Source organism: Manacus candei, unplaced genomic scaffold (assembly GCF_025592945.1).
Source record: "Manacus candei isolate 608988 ecotype Guabito, Panama unplaced genomic scaffold, ASM2559294v1 h1tg000014l, whole genome shotgun sequence".
In the NCBI taxonomy this organism is placed as follows: domain Eukaryota; kingdom Metazoa; phylum Chordata; class Aves; order Passeriformes; family Pipridae; genus Manacus; species Manacus candei.
Genome location: NW_026138062.1, coordinates 30,755,386 through 30,774,179, shown reverse-complemented (window position 1 = coordinate 30,774,179; position 18,794 = coordinate 30,755,386). Strand labels below are relative to the sequence as shown.

At 36.0% G+C, this 18,794-nt stretch overlaps 1 protein-coding gene across 9 annotated transcripts in view; it reads left to right on the top strand.

The window, feature by feature from the left end:
* Nucleotides 1-18,794, top strand: part of NBEA (neurobeachin) — a 473,668-nt gene that overhangs the window by 436,912 nt on the left and 17,962 nt on the right. For 4 of the 9 annotated variants that reach the window (XM_051778827.1, XM_051778825.1, XM_051778823.1 and 1 more), the window contains 5 exons: nucleotides 9,147-9,236; nucleotides 10,744-10,936; nucleotides 13,963-14,034; nucleotides 16,553-16,708; nucleotides 17,643-17,813. In XM_051778827.1, coding sequence (XP_051634787.1) covers nucleotides 9,147-9,236; nucleotides 10,744-10,936; nucleotides 13,963-14,034; nucleotides 16,553-16,708; nucleotides 17,643-17,813 — 682 coding nt within the window. Of the gene's footprint in view, nucleotides 1-8,756; nucleotides 8,820-9,146; nucleotides 9,237-10,743; nucleotides 10,937-13,962; nucleotides 14,035-16,552; nucleotides 16,709-17,642; nucleotides 17,814-18,794 lie in introns of all 9 variants that reach the window. The other 5 variants (XM_051778818.1, XM_051778819.1, XM_051778822.1 and 2 more) reach the window with 2 other exon arrangements.

The window sequence follows — 18,794 nt, the reverse complement described above, 5'->3', positions numbered from 1 at the left end:
CTAGCTTCTACTTTCAGCTCAGCATTCTGGTTAGTATAAATGATGATGGATCTGTGCAGTGTGAGTTTGAAATCCTTTTAAAATTCTTTTTGAATAGTAAGAAAACTAAAAGTAGTATCAATTTTTGCCCAGAATAAAACCCTGCATGTGCTGTAGTGTTTAACAGGTCAGGGTGAGCAGCTTCTCCATCTGATGAAGAGAAGTAATGAGGGATGAACGAGGGAAAATGGAATTGCATCGGAAGATGAGTACTTACACGATTCCTGTCTCTTGAGGGAGGGAGTATGAGAGGCCAGATGAACAACAATGAGAGGAAAAGGACAGAAACGACATTTGGAGCTTTTGTTGAAAAGGAGAAGGAAGGAAAAGGATTGGAAAGGGTTAGAAATGCAGTCATTGGGAGCCTTATAGAAGTGAAGGAATTACCACAGGAACAGATAGCTCTTGGTATTGTTGTTAATGCAGAGAAATTATGTTTACAGCCTTCCCAAAGCTTTATGGGATTTTCTAGTGTTGACCTTTGGGACTTATTTTTTAATTAGTGAATTCATTGAGATATTCTATAATATAATCTAGTTAAGCATTTCTAAACAAAACCAAACTCTCTTTATTTTATATACTTTTGACTTGTAAAATTCAGCAGGTTTCTAAATGCAGTTGATGGTATATTGAAAAATACTACTGGCAATTTTTAGCCTGGCACAACTGGAACTTCAGGCTCTCTGGCTGTCACACACTACTTTTCACATGTGGAAACAATTGCAGCATCCCAGACAGAAGCAGTGTTTTTGGTTTTTTTTAAATGCCTGTAAATTTTAATGACTGCCAACTAAGGGATGCTAACGACAGTTTTCATACATATTTTGTTTTGTTTTTTGTTTTCCCTTTTGTAGACTTTGAGAATGTGTAGTGGTTCCAGTCAGAAGAGAATCTGCATTTAAAAATTCGGAAATTTTTTTATTTTTACCAAGAAAATGTAACAAATTTATCTATGCTTTAGAAAAGCCTTGAAATAACTTTTCATTTTAGGGATAATGCACTTGGAATCCTAGCAGCCTTTTGAGAAAATAATATTTGTTTCATAAGTTTACTCTGTTTCAAAAAAAAAAATCCATCCCAAAGATCTAAAAACTCAAATTAAGATTCATCATCCTGGCTTGTATTTCATATGCAAAAGAGAAAAATAAATTAGTTAAAGGGTGACATAAGGCAGAGGAAAGGAAACACTTGGCTTAAAAGCAAAAACTCTTGAGTGGGAATGACAAGAAGTACGAGATATGTATAACCTAAGACTGTAATTGTAAATTTTTTAAAAATAATGAAGACAGAAAGGTGCAGGCAAGAATAGCTTCAAGAGGAATTTTGGTAATAACAAGAACTTGAATTTCTTGAAACTTGAAACTGGTGACAGAAACTCAAGAAGAAAGGAACAGTTTGGCCAGAACAGAAGATGATGTTCTGAGTAAGGTATTACTAAGGCCTTAGAGTGAAGAATTTCTCTTTAGTAACAGGATTTATACAACAGGAGTCACACTGGGGAAATGAAGCTGGTTTGGCTTGGTTTGCAAATACATCTGCAATTCTGTATGCTGTTAGGCTTTGATTACCATCATGTAAAGGAGTAGTACAAAAGGGTAGTATCAATGGGGAAATTGTATGTTACAGGTGTACATTTTAGCAATTTACATTGCAGAATCAAGATGTCAAAGAGAAGTTTGTTCCATAGACCTAAACACCACATGGGAAAGATCATCTAGATAGGCCTCTCACCCAATAAATCACATAGAGCTTTTGTCCATGTAGTGTTTCGAATCTGACCATAAGGGTTGGTATCTGAATAATGAAGAGGATATGGAAGTCTTTCCTTATATAGATAGAGTTTAGGTAATGAGAAGTTATTTCAGCCAGTCACTTTAAATATTTATAATCCCAAAACAACAACAAAAATTCTTGTTTTAAAAGAAATGGGGGAATGACTTCAGAAAAGATGGAAATCCTTGTTTCTGAGGGTGCTCATTATGCAACAATAGGGAAATGATTTAAAGACAATTACAAGTTATCTAAAACTAAAAAATCCTGATTGCCCAGATTTCAAAACCTTGACTAGTTATGTCATTAAGTTACATATTTGATGAATTATTGCATCATGCTATTACATCTCTCACAAAAGCAATTTAGCAGTAAAATATTTTCTGATGTTTGTACTCAGTAACTTAATGATCAAAGAAAGCAACGTTTTCTTCTATAAACTTAATGCAGATTTGGAAGTATGATGACAGAGCAATGATTTCATTTGGCATGACATCAGTGAACACAAGAGTTTCAGTAAATGTTACCAATCTTTATGGTACAGGAATAATTACAAACATGAACATAAGAAATACAATAGTTCAACTGAAGAAATAATGGCATAAAACTGGAAAAATAAAATGTTCTTTATATGAAGGGTGACATCATTACTTTCTGAAGCTACCTGAGGAGAGGAAGTGGAGAGGGAGGTGTTGAGCTCTTCTCTCTGGTATTCAGGGACACATGGAAATGGTTCAAAGCTGTGCCAGGGGAAGTTTTGACTTAACATTAGGAAGCTTTTCTTTACTGAATGGGTGGTCAAACACTGCAACAGTGTTTAAGAGGCATTTGGACAATGCCCTCAAGTGGTCAGACAACTGGACTAAATGATTGTTGTAGGTCCGTTCCAATTGAAATAGTCTAGTCTAGACTATACAAAAGAGAAAAAAATAATTTTTGAATGTATTTTTAAACAAAAGAAATATATGACTTCAGTTCCGGGCTATGTTTAGAGTTTTGCAGAGCATGGACTTTAAAGCAAAGGGATGCTCCTTGTCTGCCTTGTATATAGGCAAACAGCAGGGAAGAAAAGGCAGTGAAATTACCATGGTCTGAGTGCAAGACCCATTCCGGGGAATGGCTGCTAGAGACGAAAAGGAGGCATTTGTGCTCAGGCACATGGGAATCTTGCTCATGAGGGTATTCCTGAAAGAGTAAAGAACACTCTCAGCTAAACCTGCCCTGGCTGGAGGAGGTCTGTCTTTGTGGTATTTTTGCTTCACCCTCTCTGTTTCTGTTTGTGAGATGTATTGAATTTATTTCCCATTTGCAGTCCATTAACCAAATGCTTGCTTAAGCTGGCAGAGTGTTTAAAATACTTTTTATCATGAGTGGCATGTTGGACTACCAGGGGCAAGGATGAGAGAGCTATAAGGGTGAAAGAGGGGAGAACAGGGTATCACAATTAGCTTAATGAGGTAAATGTGAAAGTTAGGGCAGCAGTCCCTGAGACAAACAAAATCACCGATGTGACTCATGCTTTTAAAAAGAATGGGAGATCTTACCTTTCACATTCCCATTCCTTTCACAGTACTCTCTCCTTTCACAGGGGAATGAGGAAGAAGTGCAGGGTTGGACATTCTGGGAGGAAGCTGAAGGTCAGCTCTGAGCAGTTGGTGTTCTACTAGGGAGGCATTTAATTGCACACTGGATCCAGTGAGATACATTCTGTGAGGGGAAGGAGCTTAAGGATGCCTCTTTCTCCACTGCTAAATTAATAAAGTAGTGACCTGTGGAGAAAATCCATTTTGGTGCCCTTTTAGTGGATCTTGCAGTTCCTTGAGCATTCTGATTAAATAACCAACTGTATTGAATCCTCCAGAATAGTTGAGTCATTGCTTTTGTTTAAACTACAGCACTTCTTTCCTCCAAGCATACAGTAATGAAATGGAATTCGATATTCTTAATCTAACTTATCAAAAGTCCTGAAGATACCAATGCTGCTTAACATCTATAGATGCAAAGAAAAAAGCAGTATCTCACACCACTGGTACAAAACAAAAACATTTCAAGTTGTTTATGTTACCCACTAAAGGGCTGTCAATCATATGTGCTATGGAGAAGACAGTGTTGGGGGCTGTTGAGTGTGCTGGGTGCATGTGTGGAAGAGCACATAAAGAATTCCTCTGTTTACTTGGATGAAAAAATTAAGTAAACTTATAGGAAAGGCAGAGTTGGATGACTATTGCTGTGGTACATATTTCTCAAATTCCTGCAGATTTTTGCTCTTCGTTAGACTCAGTCCCTATGCACAGGGGAAAAGGGATTATAGAAAAACCTGAATGTGGTAACAAAGAATAAAACACACCAGGATTACAGGAATTAGCAATAAAAAGCCTGAATATGCAAAAAAAGCACAATAAAAACATAGAGAAACTCAGATAATAAATATTTTAGAAAGTCTACCTGACTGTGGTAGTAATTAGTGAAGATGAATAAAACAAGGACACTTCACATAAGAATAAAATTAGTCTTACTATCTGCAGTGCAGTCTGTTTTTTAGGAATTTCTTTCTTCCCTTCATGACTCATAGTGAAAGTGCTCATGCTTTAATGTTTCTTCATTATAATAATGATAATCACTGGACATCTCACTTAGCAAAGGCAATTTTGCAAATGAAGTGGACCGTTAGTATTTTCCTTGGTGATTTTACCTGCATTTTTAAAGAACAATTTTAAAAATAAGCTGCTTCATAGCTTACCCTTTTTGCAGAGGTATGTCAGATAGACAAAATCTTCATTTCTGTGATGTTTCAGATGAGTCAGTTCTAGGATTTTCATTTGGATTAGAACTGTGCTTCTGAAGTTAATGTACCAGCCATCCCTGTTTGCCATGCTTTCATTCAAATAGCAGAGCAGTTTTGGAGTGTGTGAACTGGCTCCCAAGCCACAGAAGCCACGTGTGCCAGGGGTGCAGCTGACAGAGAACAGCCACTGTTGGGGTCTGCAGACCTCTCTGGCGCCAGCCTGGGGGGAAAACCAGGGCATGGTTTCAGCATGGCTTCCTCAAGAGAAACATGACTTCCTCTTCTGCATGGTATACAGTGACAGGACACGTGAATGGTTCAAAACTGCATATGGAGAAGGATAAACTAGACAATAGAAAGCATTTCTTTACCAAGAGAATGATCAAACACTAGATCGTGCTTCCTAGAGAGGTCATTGATGCCCCAAACCTACCAGTGTTTAAGATGCTTTTGGACAATACCCTTAAGAACATGCTTTAATTTTTGGTCAGCAGTCAGCAATTGGTCTGGATGATCATTGTAGGTCCCTTCCAACTGGAAAGAATGTCCTATTCTATCCTAAGACTAACTCTTTTGCTCTGAGTTACACTTCTTGCCGGTGGAGACATTGCCTATGACCACTAAAAGATAATTCTTACACATAAAGAAATAGAGTGCTTGAACTATTTAATAGCATATTTGTATTTATTTCAACCAGAATTAAGAAACAAAACCCAGATACTTCAGTAGACTACATAATGAGCAAAGCAGATGCATCAAACTCTTCATTCAATGGGAAACTGACACTAAGGCCTCATCCTCCAGGCTGCAGAGCAGCATCCAAGTGTCCTTGTGAATGTACAGTCTGCCTTTAAGAATTAAAATTGGAATCCAATAATTTATTTTCTTTGAGCAATATACATTGAGAATATTGATCATTGTATCTAAGATTAGTATTATTCATAAGATTTGATTATTTGATATATTGATTTCTTGACCAAAATGTATGCAAATATGTAGTATAAATCCCTTTATGTTGTTGTTAAATGTTATTGTTGTCTTAAGTACTATGAAGTTGTGGCTTTTTGAGTGCACAAATTACGGTGTGTGAGGTCAATTAATTTTAAACCTTGAATTACCAGCAAGTTTGAAGATTTTTTTCTTTCCTCATTCTGACCTATTATTATCAACTAATATGCTAAGAGCTATTTTATCTTTCTGAATACATGATCATATCCTAACAGATACTCCCTGAAGTATCTGGAGTACAAATCTCATTTTATGTGTATTAAAAACAGTAGGGAATCTCAAATCAGTTCACTAAATAGCTTTTCTGCAGCACCTTATTGAGAAAGAGAAAACTAATATAACTGCCATTTTGCTGTTTTGAAAGCGTTAAATTTGGCAGCCATTGAATTCCAAGCTTATATTATTTCTTCACAAAGGACATTTGAAGGTAAAATGAGAAGAAACTTTATTTTATTAAAATTTGAAAGTGACTAGAATGTGTGTCTCAGGGACTGGAGTAGTCCTTTGCACACAATATTCAAGATCTGATGGGAGAAAAGGAATTGTTTAATAAGAATTAAATGTTTAATACCATTAAATAATCTAAAGTTTGATGATTTACAGCTCAAGAAAAACTGTGGTGTACACTTAGCAGTTTTCAGTTTAATTTCAGATACAGACAGAGTTCTCTTGTAAACAAATCAATGTATTACATTATTATTCACAGATCCGTTCTGTACCTGCTTTTCATTTTGTGTCAAGTTATCTGATAGGAGGCAGCATTAAGAATACCCTTGGGCCAGTCACTTTATCTCTGTGTGCTTATGTTTATCTTCTGTGTTAAGTTTTGACAAGGTTTTTCTGTCCTTTGTAAGTATTGTGAGCTCCAGAGAGGAATACCAGTTGGAGCTGTGCACAGCAGTAGTGTTGTGCAGACTGCAGTCTCAGTGCAGTAGCTGAATGTTATGAGTATATTTTAAGAAACATTGTTCAATTTCTTTAATGCTTCTAAGAGGTGTCAGTTTTACAAATGGTGTTTTAGAATGAAAAGGATAACATTAGTATCCATGGGGTGAAGGAGAGGTGGTTATCTTGTAAGTGCAAACCAGCAAAAGTATTCAATATTCCCTGAATATCAAGGTCTTGATTCTGCATTGTTTCTGCTTGCAGAAGGACTTGACATTAACTTAAATGTTTTAAAATTATGGAAGCGTAGAGTATGTGAGTGCAGCACATCTTCAGCTGTAAAATACCACTTGCTTTTGACAGTTATATTTTAAGTGTCCATTCCTCATAATCTGAAAAAAACAGGAGAGCTTGTTATTGTAGTCTGCTTCTCTTTCTTCTCCTTATTACTACCATAAATCTACCTGAACTGAGAGGGAAAGCCAGAAAAGTTTATTTGCTGGAGAATTTACAGCCAAACAACCAGAATTTGCTAAGACTGGACAACATGAAAGTTAATGTGTAAATTAAAACTGGACTGCATGGAAAAAAAAATTAATAATTCATTTCATTGCTTCTGCGAGAGACCATAAGTATCATTTGAGGGATTGCTATAAAGGGTGAGAGAGGGAAATCTGGGGTTTTTTTCAGTATTGCTGCCAAATACAATTCACACTCTTATTTCAACACAGAATTCTTTTGAAAATTAAAATTAAATTAACCTTGATAATTATTTGGAAAAAAAATAGAAAAATGGAGGTTACTTTTCTGAAAATATAATTGTCAACTATATGTGGAAGTATATATCACGCAGTGCCTGATATTGTTAATATTAGTATTTGTGATTTTGAAAAAGAAATTCACAAACAAGTGTAATTCCTTTCCCTTCTTCTCACCAGGCAAATCAGTTCTAGAGTACTGAATGTAATAGAAAATTCTACCATTATGTGACTTCTATACTCCTGTATAAAAAATATCTGCATGAGTAAAGGCATCTACACAGTGTGTAAAGTGATACTATTATGGAAAAGTACACATATATACACATATGCCCACACAAATGCTTTGGTTTTGTATAAAATTCATCTGTGCTTTTAAATTACTTCATCATTAAATGATGTTAATAAAACCTGAGATGCTCACCAGATCCTAAGAAACCCTCTGTGCCTTGGAGGCTGCAAGTTCACTCTGAATTAGTCAACAAACAAGAAATCATCTGTACTGGGATAATTACAGCATCAAATGTGCTAGGGCTACAATCCATTGAAAGTCCTTCAGCCACTTGACTGGACTTTGCAATAAGTTTCTTTTTCAGCAAACGTTTGTTTGTGGTATTCCATTATATACCTGTCAATCTAGGGCATTAAGAGTGGTGGACATCAGTGACCTGTTAGGAAATCTCTCTGTAACATCTGTTCTTATGTCTATGCTGTGAAGCAGAGGGAAGCGCAGATTGGCATGTAGAAATGACAAAATATGTACATTAAAAGGATTCTTCTGTATCATGAAGTATTCATTGTGCTTCTTACCAATTTATGTCTGAAAGAAATAACATAGTTTACCAAGATAGTAATGTTTTTGGTGGTTTATCATGTTACTTCTGTGTAGCCAATGAAAAATTCATGAAGCTCACAAGAAAAATATTAAGGGTCAGTAGTTCATGGTACAGTATATAGAGGTACATAATGCACAGTGCATTTTAAAATCTGTCAGTTTAGTTTTTTATGAATGCTTTATTCTCAATTTTACAAGGTCAAATAAAATAGTACCTATCTGAAAGATAAGGAGTATTCTTTAACAGTATTGATTCTACAATTAGCAATCTTTTACCACAGTTTTTAAGAATATATCTTAAATATATTTTTGTTTGAATGAACTATTTGAGGAGCAGAAGCATTTCAGTATGTGGGCTGTATTCTACCTATGGAACTAGTCAAGATTTATTCTGAAAGCAGAATTAAGTCTTAAAGAATGTGTTGAAATTGCTAAGTTTTCATTTCAAACCTGTGAAGCCTGAAAGCCCATGAAAAATGCAATAAAATTAAGGATGAAATAAACATTCAGTGAATGTATGCAAATTGGAAAGATTTCTATGTTAATGTACCTGACAAGATTTGTATCTGGCATTTTTTTGTTTTCATCTACTAAGGTTGTTGAAATAGTAAGTATTTTATTTTATTTTATACATAAATTTTCTTTCTCAGTTTTCTTTTCTTTTCCCCCATTTAAGATTCCAGAGGCTTATTTTATTAGAGATCCTCATACTTTCCTCCTTACAAAGGACTTTATTAAGGTATATATGTTGTTTTTTAGTGCAAAAAAAAAAGCTCTCTCAAGACCTGAACTGCATGTCCTCACAGGTTAACATTTTCACATATAATGCCATTTACTGGAAATGAGAATGGTTAGTTGGTTAACTGAAGCATGCTGAAAGGAGAAGCAAAGCTTGTCTACAAAATACTAACACTTGGATGAGTCTGCAGCCTGGGAGGAGAGCACCGGGTGAATTTTCTGGACTTTTTTCATGGCTGACTTGGGATATGCCTGCATTGTCACACAGTGTGTTGACCTCTCTCCTTGATGCATATTGCTCATGACAGTCCCTCTCCCTTGCCCGCAGGCCATGGAGGCGCAGATACAGAACTTTGGACAGACGCCATCGCAGTTGCTCATTGAGCCCCATCCACCTCGGAGCTCTGCCATGCACCTGGTGAGACATGACTGCTGGCTGGGAATGCATTCCCTTTGAACCGTAGGATCCCTTGTAGGTCATAAAGTACTCATTAAAGCAACACTTTTAATGCCATCCATTGCCCGTGCAGCCATACTTACTTCTAGTAGCAACAGCTCAGAGTGCTCTAGCAGAGCAAGGTGGAGGTGTGACTAGCTTCAGCTTCCCATAGTCCTGGCTTTTCCTTTCTAATACTGTATAAGAAGGCCCTATCTTAAAGCATATACACTTGATAAATACATATTTGGATTCTTGTTTCTGCAAGTGGTAGGAATGACCACAGGCTTTCCTTAGAGTGAGCATGTTGTTTTGTTTTAAAGGATGCATTGTTAGGGGCTGATTTATGAACAATGTATGCTTGAAAAAAATGAAGTATTGGAGTTCAAATAAATCATGCTGGAGTCCTCCCACCCATTCCCCCAGGAGAATGCAATGTATATTCTGAATTTAAATTTGAACTCCAAAATTCATTCCCATCACATTCTTCTCTGTGCTTCTTGCAAAGAATTGTATCAAATAACCAGACTGAACAAGACAGATCCCTGTGCCCCTCAGTGCCTTTGATAAAATGCTTAGAGCTAGATATTTCTTTTGAGCTTTGTAAATCAACACTAATACATGCAGTAGTTTCAATTAGTTTATCTATCTACAAAAAAATTGCTCTATCTAATTGTACACTACAAAAGTAGGAATTGATCTGGAAGTGTTGTGTTATTTTAATTAATGTGTAGAAGTCAAACATACATAATATTTATTTTGTATTCTTAAGATATGGATAATTTATTTTTAATAATAATGCAAAGTGATAAGCAGCAAAGAATATTTGAACTTCTATTCTTTTTGTTATAACAGTGATTGAAAAAAAAATCATAAAAACCCATAATCAATAACTATCATTGTCCATGTACAAACAATTGTGTCATTTGTACAATAATGGAAAAGACTTACATTATTATAACCTTATTAGGCTACAGACTCCCTAATAAGCATATGCTTTACATAGAATTAAACTGTCTATGTTTGGAAGTGCTGTATCTCATATAAGGAATTCATTAAGAAAAATTAAATATCTGTGAGTTTTTGAGTCCCTCTTAAAATTTCTTTTTTTAACTCTTGTTGTTTAGAGAATTAATATTTATTATGTATTAATTGATTAACTCATTACCACATATCTCTCTTTTATGAATATTAACTGCTGAATAATTTTACATTTTACTGTATACTAATTAATGCTAGTGGTCATTTTGCGCCTTGTAATGATAACCCTTACCGTACCTATTCTCTACTTATCCTCGTGTAATGTTCCAACAATAGCTTCTGATCTTGCTCTCCTCCATCAGTAGAGTAGATGTGCAGGTAGTGTTGTTTTCCCTGTATGTGCACATACTCGCCTGCTCTTTTTTAACCTCATTTTCCCTCAGACCTCCTCACTAATTGTGTTATCCCTTCTGTTTTCTTCTGCTCTCTTCTCCTTTCTACTCAACAGTGTTTCCTTCCACAGAGCCCCCTCATGTTTAAAGATCAGATGCAGCAGGATGTCATAATGGTGCTGAAGTTCCCCTCAAATTCCCCTGTCACACATGTGGCAGCCAACACACTGCCCCACCTGACCATTCCTGCCGTGGTGACCGTCACTTGCAGCAGGCTGTTTGCAGTCAATCGGTGGCACAACACAGTAGGTAGGTCCTCACAGGCACCTTTCATTCAAATTTGAAGACACCTTAACAATTCAGCTTTAATTTTGAGTTCAATTTAGCTCACTCACCTGCCTGTGCACAAAAATTTACTGTTTCTTCTGGTTTGTGTCAAATAATCAAAGCTTCTGTTTTCTCTGGTGTCATTCCTAGAAACACTCTCCCTAACAGCAGCATATCACCATGGCAGCCAATCGATTTGTGATTACTTCAGGATCAGTCTTTGATACAATGCTTTTCAGGAGAGTGCTGCTGTTCTTGACACAGCCAATATTAATATGTCCCAGGTTTCAGGGAGCTTACATCCCTGTCTGCTGCTTGAGAGAGATTTCATGTCTGTTCAGGAGCTTGTAATATACCATCCCCTGGGTCACTGTTAGATTTTCTGGGACCCTAAGCAAACTGAAACAGCCAGACGCTGAACTATTCTGAAGAGAAGTTTCCTCATTCTCTCCCAAAAGGTCACTGAAAAATTCCCTTCCAACCCCTCTGCTAACCTCTCCATATTGCCACTAGGACTGTCCATGTCACCTGGACATGTAGGTGCTGAGATTGTCCCAGGCATTGCTAAGTAGGTGGTCGGGCCATGAGATACTGTCACAAGACTTAAAAATAGGTTTCATTTTCTAAGGTAGCCTCCTGCTGTGATAGCCCTTATGCTGCAATATCTGGAAACTTTTGAGTTTCTTCCCACCTAAGAAAAAGAAGAAGGTACCTGGTATTTGAGAGTGTAACTCAATATCTGGCTCGGGAGCTTTGTAGAAACCAAGCAAAAAAGGAAAATTCCTCCACTCTGTATGCACAGGAGAAGACCCTGGATGGAAATAGGTCATACTGGTGAGAGATTTGTGATATTTAAATTAGATGTCTACCTCCAGTATAGGGATCCTAGATTTCACTGACTTACCTGTAAACGTCTCCTAGGTGAATAATTCAAATCAGGTATCCCATCTCTTGTGCACAAAGCTGGACAAAGACTGTTGTTACATGCAATAATTAGAGGAATGAAAAGGAGTTCGATTATAAGCATACTGTAGAGGAACTATCAGAGCAAGTAAAGTCCGTTTCACTCTGAATTCTTGAATAGCAATAAAAAGTTTAATATCACTCTTATTCCAAACATCTGAATAATGTTGGCATGAATATTAAATTGTGCATGTGTTCAGAAAGTACCTGTTCTCTGTTTACAAACAAACTCTTCATGGTGATTTAGAGAATACGACAGGAACAGAACAGAATATCTGATTGCCTTTCACAAATCCATACATTTATGATACTCATCAGGTGTAACTGTGTTACAAGTAAAAAATGGTTTTACCATTTCTTTAAAACAAAAGGGAAAAATTCAGAGGGGAAAAAAACAAATAAAACATTTAAAAAAAATATTTTATTACTGTATCCTCAATGGAAGACCCAAATGTCAGGAATGATTCCAGGTGCAGAAATTGTGCCATGTTATTTTAATGCTCTTTTGACTAACATTAATTGGCCAACTCCTAATTATTTGCCCTCAATTTTTCAGTGATACTGTCCCTGAAATGTCTAGGTACTCTATACACCATTCATGTCTCCTCCGTTTGAGGAAGCTTATTTAGTACTGGAGTAGCCCTTTCTCATCCAGACTGTCAAGTGAGGGGAAGCCAAAATTCCTACCCATACCTTACTGTGAAGGAGTCAAGGTCATTAATATTGCAGTATGCTGGAGTACAAGGGTTTCCTTAACAACTTGCATTTGAAGTCATTTAGTTTAGCTGAAGTCGTGTTGATCTTTAGGGTACATGTGATTGTAAGATTTTAGTTTTTCATCTATACTCTTGTAAAACATAAGTCGTGTTGCAAACATGAAGAATTAATTCATGGCATGAACCAACCATAAATTAAATTTCACACCAGTTGTAAACCTTTGGTTTAAATTGCAAAGAAAATAATACTTTATATTATAACAGAAAGAGACAGGAAAATGATACTATTTAGAGAATCAAAACTCATTGTAATGATTTTTCTTTATTTTTACATCATGCCTGGCAATGTCTTTTATTTTGCAAGAGGCTAATCCAGGACAGGGTATCAATTTCCTACTATTACCATAATATTACTTTAATAACTCACAACTCCAGTGTAAATGATAGGTTTATTACAGAAATGTATACACAGACCACTCATTGTAGAATGTATGTAGAGCTTTGGAGTTTATAAACAGCAGGAGGCATTTACACAGTCATCTCATAATAGAAGTGAATTAATTTAAGTTAATACCGGTAAAGATCTGTCCCAAACCATTTTGATTTTGGAAGAAGAGACAGAAAGTAGGGAAGGAGAAGATCTCAGAGCAGTGTTTCAGAAGATGGCAGAACTAGCTGTAGACCAGGTTTTCTTTTACCTCTTCCAGTTGTCTATTGCAGTAGTAGAAAATGGAGTTTATTCTTCAGAAATCTGTATCTCCTATTATGGAGGATATTCTTGTGCGACATGGCAGTTCATAACAAAAATTGTTCTTTCAGTAATGACAGTTTCACTTATATGCTAGGGAAGGTGCTCAGAAGAGCTAAAGGAATGCTATCTGTGCATGAGAGCAGATAACACTAAATATGCAGACACTGATGCACGTTTGAACATCTGAAAGGCTACTCAGAATTGAACAAACAGGGATAATTGTGGCAAATTTACTGTAACCTGCAGTGTTACAGCTAAAAATTCTACATAAGCCCATGAAAAGGTCCAAAAATAATTCTCTGTTATACTATTTTAAATAAGTTATTTAATGAATGTTTGTGGCTGTAGAAATTGTGATGAAGTTAGCACTGCTGCATTTATAGTTACTAGTACATAACTGAAGAATTAACAAATGTATATTTGTGTAGCACAGAGGAAGGAATCTCAAAAGATTAATAGAAAAAATAATAAGAAGTTACTTTTTTTTAAAATAGATAATAACTCAATAGTGAATCTTTAAACCTAGAAAAATCATATAAAAAGGTTTCTCTATGCTTTATTCTTCCTTTCATGGGTAGGCCTTCGGGGAGCCCCAGGATATTCTTTGGATCAAGCCCATCATCTTCCAATTGAAATGGATCCATTGATTGGTATGTCAAGATGAAAATGTAGTGATATATTTGAAATTATGATTTTCAAGAATTATTGATTAAGCTATATTTGTATATTATGCTTCATTTAACACAGAAAATAGGAAAATATTTATTCTTGTCAGTCCTGGAGAACTAAAAGCATTAGCTTTTATTAGCTTTTATTGATGCTGAATGAATTACATGAGTGCTATTTGTTATTAACATCACCAGCAATTGGTATTTAAGAAACAACCAATTAAGTCAGTTACATTGTCAGCCTATATCTATAATGCTGTTGGCTTATCAGGTCACATTAGTAAAATAAAATGTGCAGGTCTGGTGGAGTTCACATATTTTCTTTTCTTACAGCCAGAATTGTGTTTATCAGCGAAGATGTAGATCTATTTATTTTCATTCAATTTATGATTTGGATTGTTTTTATTGGCATTACTAATTTAATAATGAAAAGACTGGATTTTAAATTGATGCATGATAGCATTTTTAAAATCCAGAATTTTTAAGGAAGCCAATTATTTTGAGGAATAGCATCTGTTAAAACTCTTTGATTGCAGGACTCCTTAGCGGTCATAATTTCTCATTAATTGCAACTATTTGATTTGTGGTTATTTTGTTTCAGTAACTTGAAACAGAAATTGGGCATGGGGAAGGTTCTTAGAGGCAATTTTGTAGCATTGGTAAGGAAAAAATGCATTTTTAAACATCTCCAAAGGAAAAGCTCCTTTTTTGCCTGTGTCAATATTCACAGTTGAAAGATTTATATAGAAGTACCTCAGGAGAGTTAGCTTTCTCATTCTGTGTGCTTCATTTCATCATAAAATGCAATGGTTTTCTCTTCAGTTTTTTTCTCTCGAAAACTAGGGCGCAGCTATTGTGCTCACCTGTTCTGGAAATTTGAGTAATTTGTTATTCATTGTTGATGGACATAGAGGGTCTGCGAATTTAAATCATGTTCTTAGAATGTATGTAAACACAATATCAACTTTCACAAGCAATTTTAAAATATGATTTTTTTGTTGAGTCTCTTATTTCATTCAGTTGTGAGCAATTTAAGTAGAATAATAAAAAATAGGGGGAAAAATTCAGATTATGATGTCCTTTAAGTTGTGTTCCTATGTTAGGAGAAATGTGCTTCTCAGAGTGACTTTTATCTCACCTGACTTCAGTTAGCTGAAGTCAGTTGTCAAGATTCCCTCCATAGCCACTGTAGAAAGACAAACTGTCCTCTGGAGCTGTCTAACACTTAGACAGCTGTTACAGGGTGAGAGGACTTTACATGTGAAATGATGTCTTCATCTCCATTGAGACTGGAGGGAGTGTAGGTAATTTACTTAGATTATATACTGAACTTTTAGAAAATTGAAATTAAGTGAGATGGAACACACTTTTATTGTATTGCTATATCTTGTCTGCTGTGTCACAGGGAGTAAAGAGCACATTAGCTGGGGACTCCCAGTCCTTCTTAACAGCTCCATTTGGCAGTTGGGGTGGTGGGACTCTGCATAAACCATTCCTTTTCCCTTTGTCTGGGAGAATTTCCAGGTGTCATTGCCTCTTTTGAGATTACTGCCCAAGGCCTGGCTCCCTGCTTCAGGAGTAGGTGATAAGACCTACTTTTCCTGTATCAGAAAAACACATTAGGTTTGAAAGATTCATAGAATCATAGAATATATGGAAGGGACTCATCAGGACCATTAAGTCCAACTCCTGGCCCTGCACAGGATGCCCCCAGTATCACACCATGTGCCTGTGAATATTGTCCAAACACTTCTTGAATTCTGTCAGGCTTCGTGCTGCGATCATTTCCCTGGGGAGCCTGTTCCAGTGCCCAACCACCCTCTGGGTGAAAAAGCTTTTCTTGATATCTAACCTAAACCTCCCCTGACTCAAGTCCTCAAGACTGATGCCTTTTCCCGAAGTCCTGTTGCTGGTCATGAGAGTGAAGAGATCAGTGTCTGCTCCTCTACTTCCCCTCATGAGGAAGTTGTAGACTACGATGAGGTTTCCCCTCATTCATTGGTTGAATCCTTATGTCTTTGATCTGATTAAGCATCTGGAGGTATGGGAGATGCCAAGGTCACACAATACAAGCTGAGTTATTTTATGTAGAAGAGATACCAACCAGCAAGAATTGACTTTCTGCAGTATTGTTAGTGCTGACTTAGTATTTTAAATGGACTTCCACCACTTTCTCCTAGTTCAGATTGGTTTTGGGGAGTACTTCAGCAGAGCACCTAAATTATTACCACCTATTATGCAGCGTGTCAGGCAGTTTGTAAGAAATTGTCATCTCCTGTAAAATCTTTTCTCTTATTCAAAGCGAAACTAGAAATCTCACAATAATTTTGTGTTTCTGACACCCATATAGACAGCTCTAAATGTTCGTATTCAAAATGCTTACTCAACAACAAATTCACAGTTCATTGAAAGTTAAATGTATTCATTTTCTCCTGTAAGTGCATGACAGGAAGGTGTTGAAATGGCTTACTTGTAAAATGTGTTTTGCATTTTGTTACAGCCAATAACTCTGGTGTGAACAAACGGCAGATCACAGACCTTGTGGATCAGAGCATCCAGATCAATGCACATTGCTTCGTGGTCACAGCAGATAACCGCTACATTCTTATCTGTGGTTTCTGGGACAAGAGCTTTCGAGTTTATTCTACAGAGACAGGTGACCCTAAATACAGCTCTCTGTTTCTTTGTGGGTCACCAAGTGGGCAGAGACTATTATCTTAATAGTACAATATCTAATGCCTGTGCTTACTTCTCAATAAATGATAAAGGGCAGTTTATAAAATACTTCATTATTGTTTGAACATAATAACTTTAAGATGGTTTTCCAATGGAAGATAAAGGATGTAAAAGAAAATAGAAAGGCATACAGTTTTATTAGTGGTAACTTTTGAAAACCATAGTTATTTTCAGGAAATTGATCATATCAAAAGTATCAACCAAAAATTTTGTTACAAAAGTTTTATGGCTGTATTGTTTCTAGCTCTATTTATTTCATATAGTAGGGAATTAGGTTGCATAGCCTGCTACAGGAACTGATATTTGTTTCTTTTTCTGATTACTTAGCTTAATATCATTCAGTATATTGCTAATAATATATTGCTAAATACTAATTGCAATAATAGAAAGAAGGAGGTGATAATAACAGTAAACTTTAGTTTAACATTAACACAGAACAAATAGACAGTTTTAATATAATAATGTAGCACAATTCTGGAAAAGTTCATGTGCTGTCTTATGCATATCACTCATGAAATTCATAAATAGTGTTCTAATGCCAGTGCTTAAATACTGATGGAGCCATAACTCCACTTAATATTCTGTGACTGCAGCACTGACTTGATTTTTCAGAGATAAGGGTTAGACTGTCGATTGACACAGAGCACAGCCTTCAATAGGAACAAAAAAAAAAGAGGAAAAAAAGGTTTTATTTTTTTGATTTTTTAATCCTGTCACAGCATGTAGTGAACTCTAATTAAGAGACATGAGACAGAAGTTTCATTTGAAATGAATATTAATTATATAGGTAATAATTTCTAAATGTTGGAAGTACCTTAAAAAAATTAATTTGTCTGACTTTGCACTCCCACCAGGAAAATTAACTCAGATTGTGTTTGGTCACTGGGATGTCGTGACTTGCCTTGCCAGATCGGAGTCCTATATTGGGGGTGATTGCTACATTGTGTCTGGGTCTCGCGATGCTACATTGTTGCTTTGGTACTGGAGTGGCCGACATCACATTATAGGCGACAATCCAAATAGCAGTAAGTATCCTTTAAAAAAACACCTTCCTGAGAGGTCTTCTGTCACACCTATCCATTTTAACATTCCTTCTGTCAGCTTCAGAAGTGATTACCAAATATATCGATTACTTCACTTATAGATTGAAAGTTGGTATAAGGAGAGCACCACATGCTAAGAAATTCATTGATTACTAGCCAAAAAAATGTTTAAACACTCTGTGTGTGGTAACAGATAATAGGATGGGAGTGTAGTTCTAAAATTTGTATCACTTATTGCATCGTGTCATCGTAAACTAGAACAAGATGGTTATGGCCTTTAAGTGACAGGACATATATCACTATATTTTGACTTTCCTTCCCCTAGAAATAATTTTTGGCATTTTACCTTACTCCCTTTGTGCTACAGCATGCTGTATCAGCTGCTTGCCTTTTCAAAAAAGGAATGTTTCACATGCCATGGAATTAAATGAAACTCTCTTGGGAAAGGTCTTTCTACAGCAAGCAAACCTTTGGAGAATCAATATGACTGAATAAAAATAGAAAAAGATAAAATGTCAGGAAGAGTTTACATTTCATTTGCATGGAATTATCAGTGCTTGGCAGAGTGAAGGGGACATGATAATAATAGTTAGTATTAATATAGGTAAAAGGGCACTTAAACCACTATAATTTAAAGGTCTCTTCACCCAAGTCAGAGATATGACCAGAGTTAAAGACAAGAGCAAGTTTTATCCATATACTAGAGCTGTTCTGTACAACACTAAGTCCATTTCATCTAAAGCAGTTTCTGAATTCTGATGATTATTTTCAACACAAGGATTCTATCCTTGGAAAAAAATGTAAGAATCCATCACTATCAGTTTTGATCACTGATTCAAATACTGTCTGGAGCATTACTGTCAGTTACAGACATGTAAGTGAAAGTATTTCTTCAACTGAATGGCTGTTAGAAAAGTGTTTTATTTCAAAGTAAATATTTTGTTAATTTTTCAGCAGTAGACT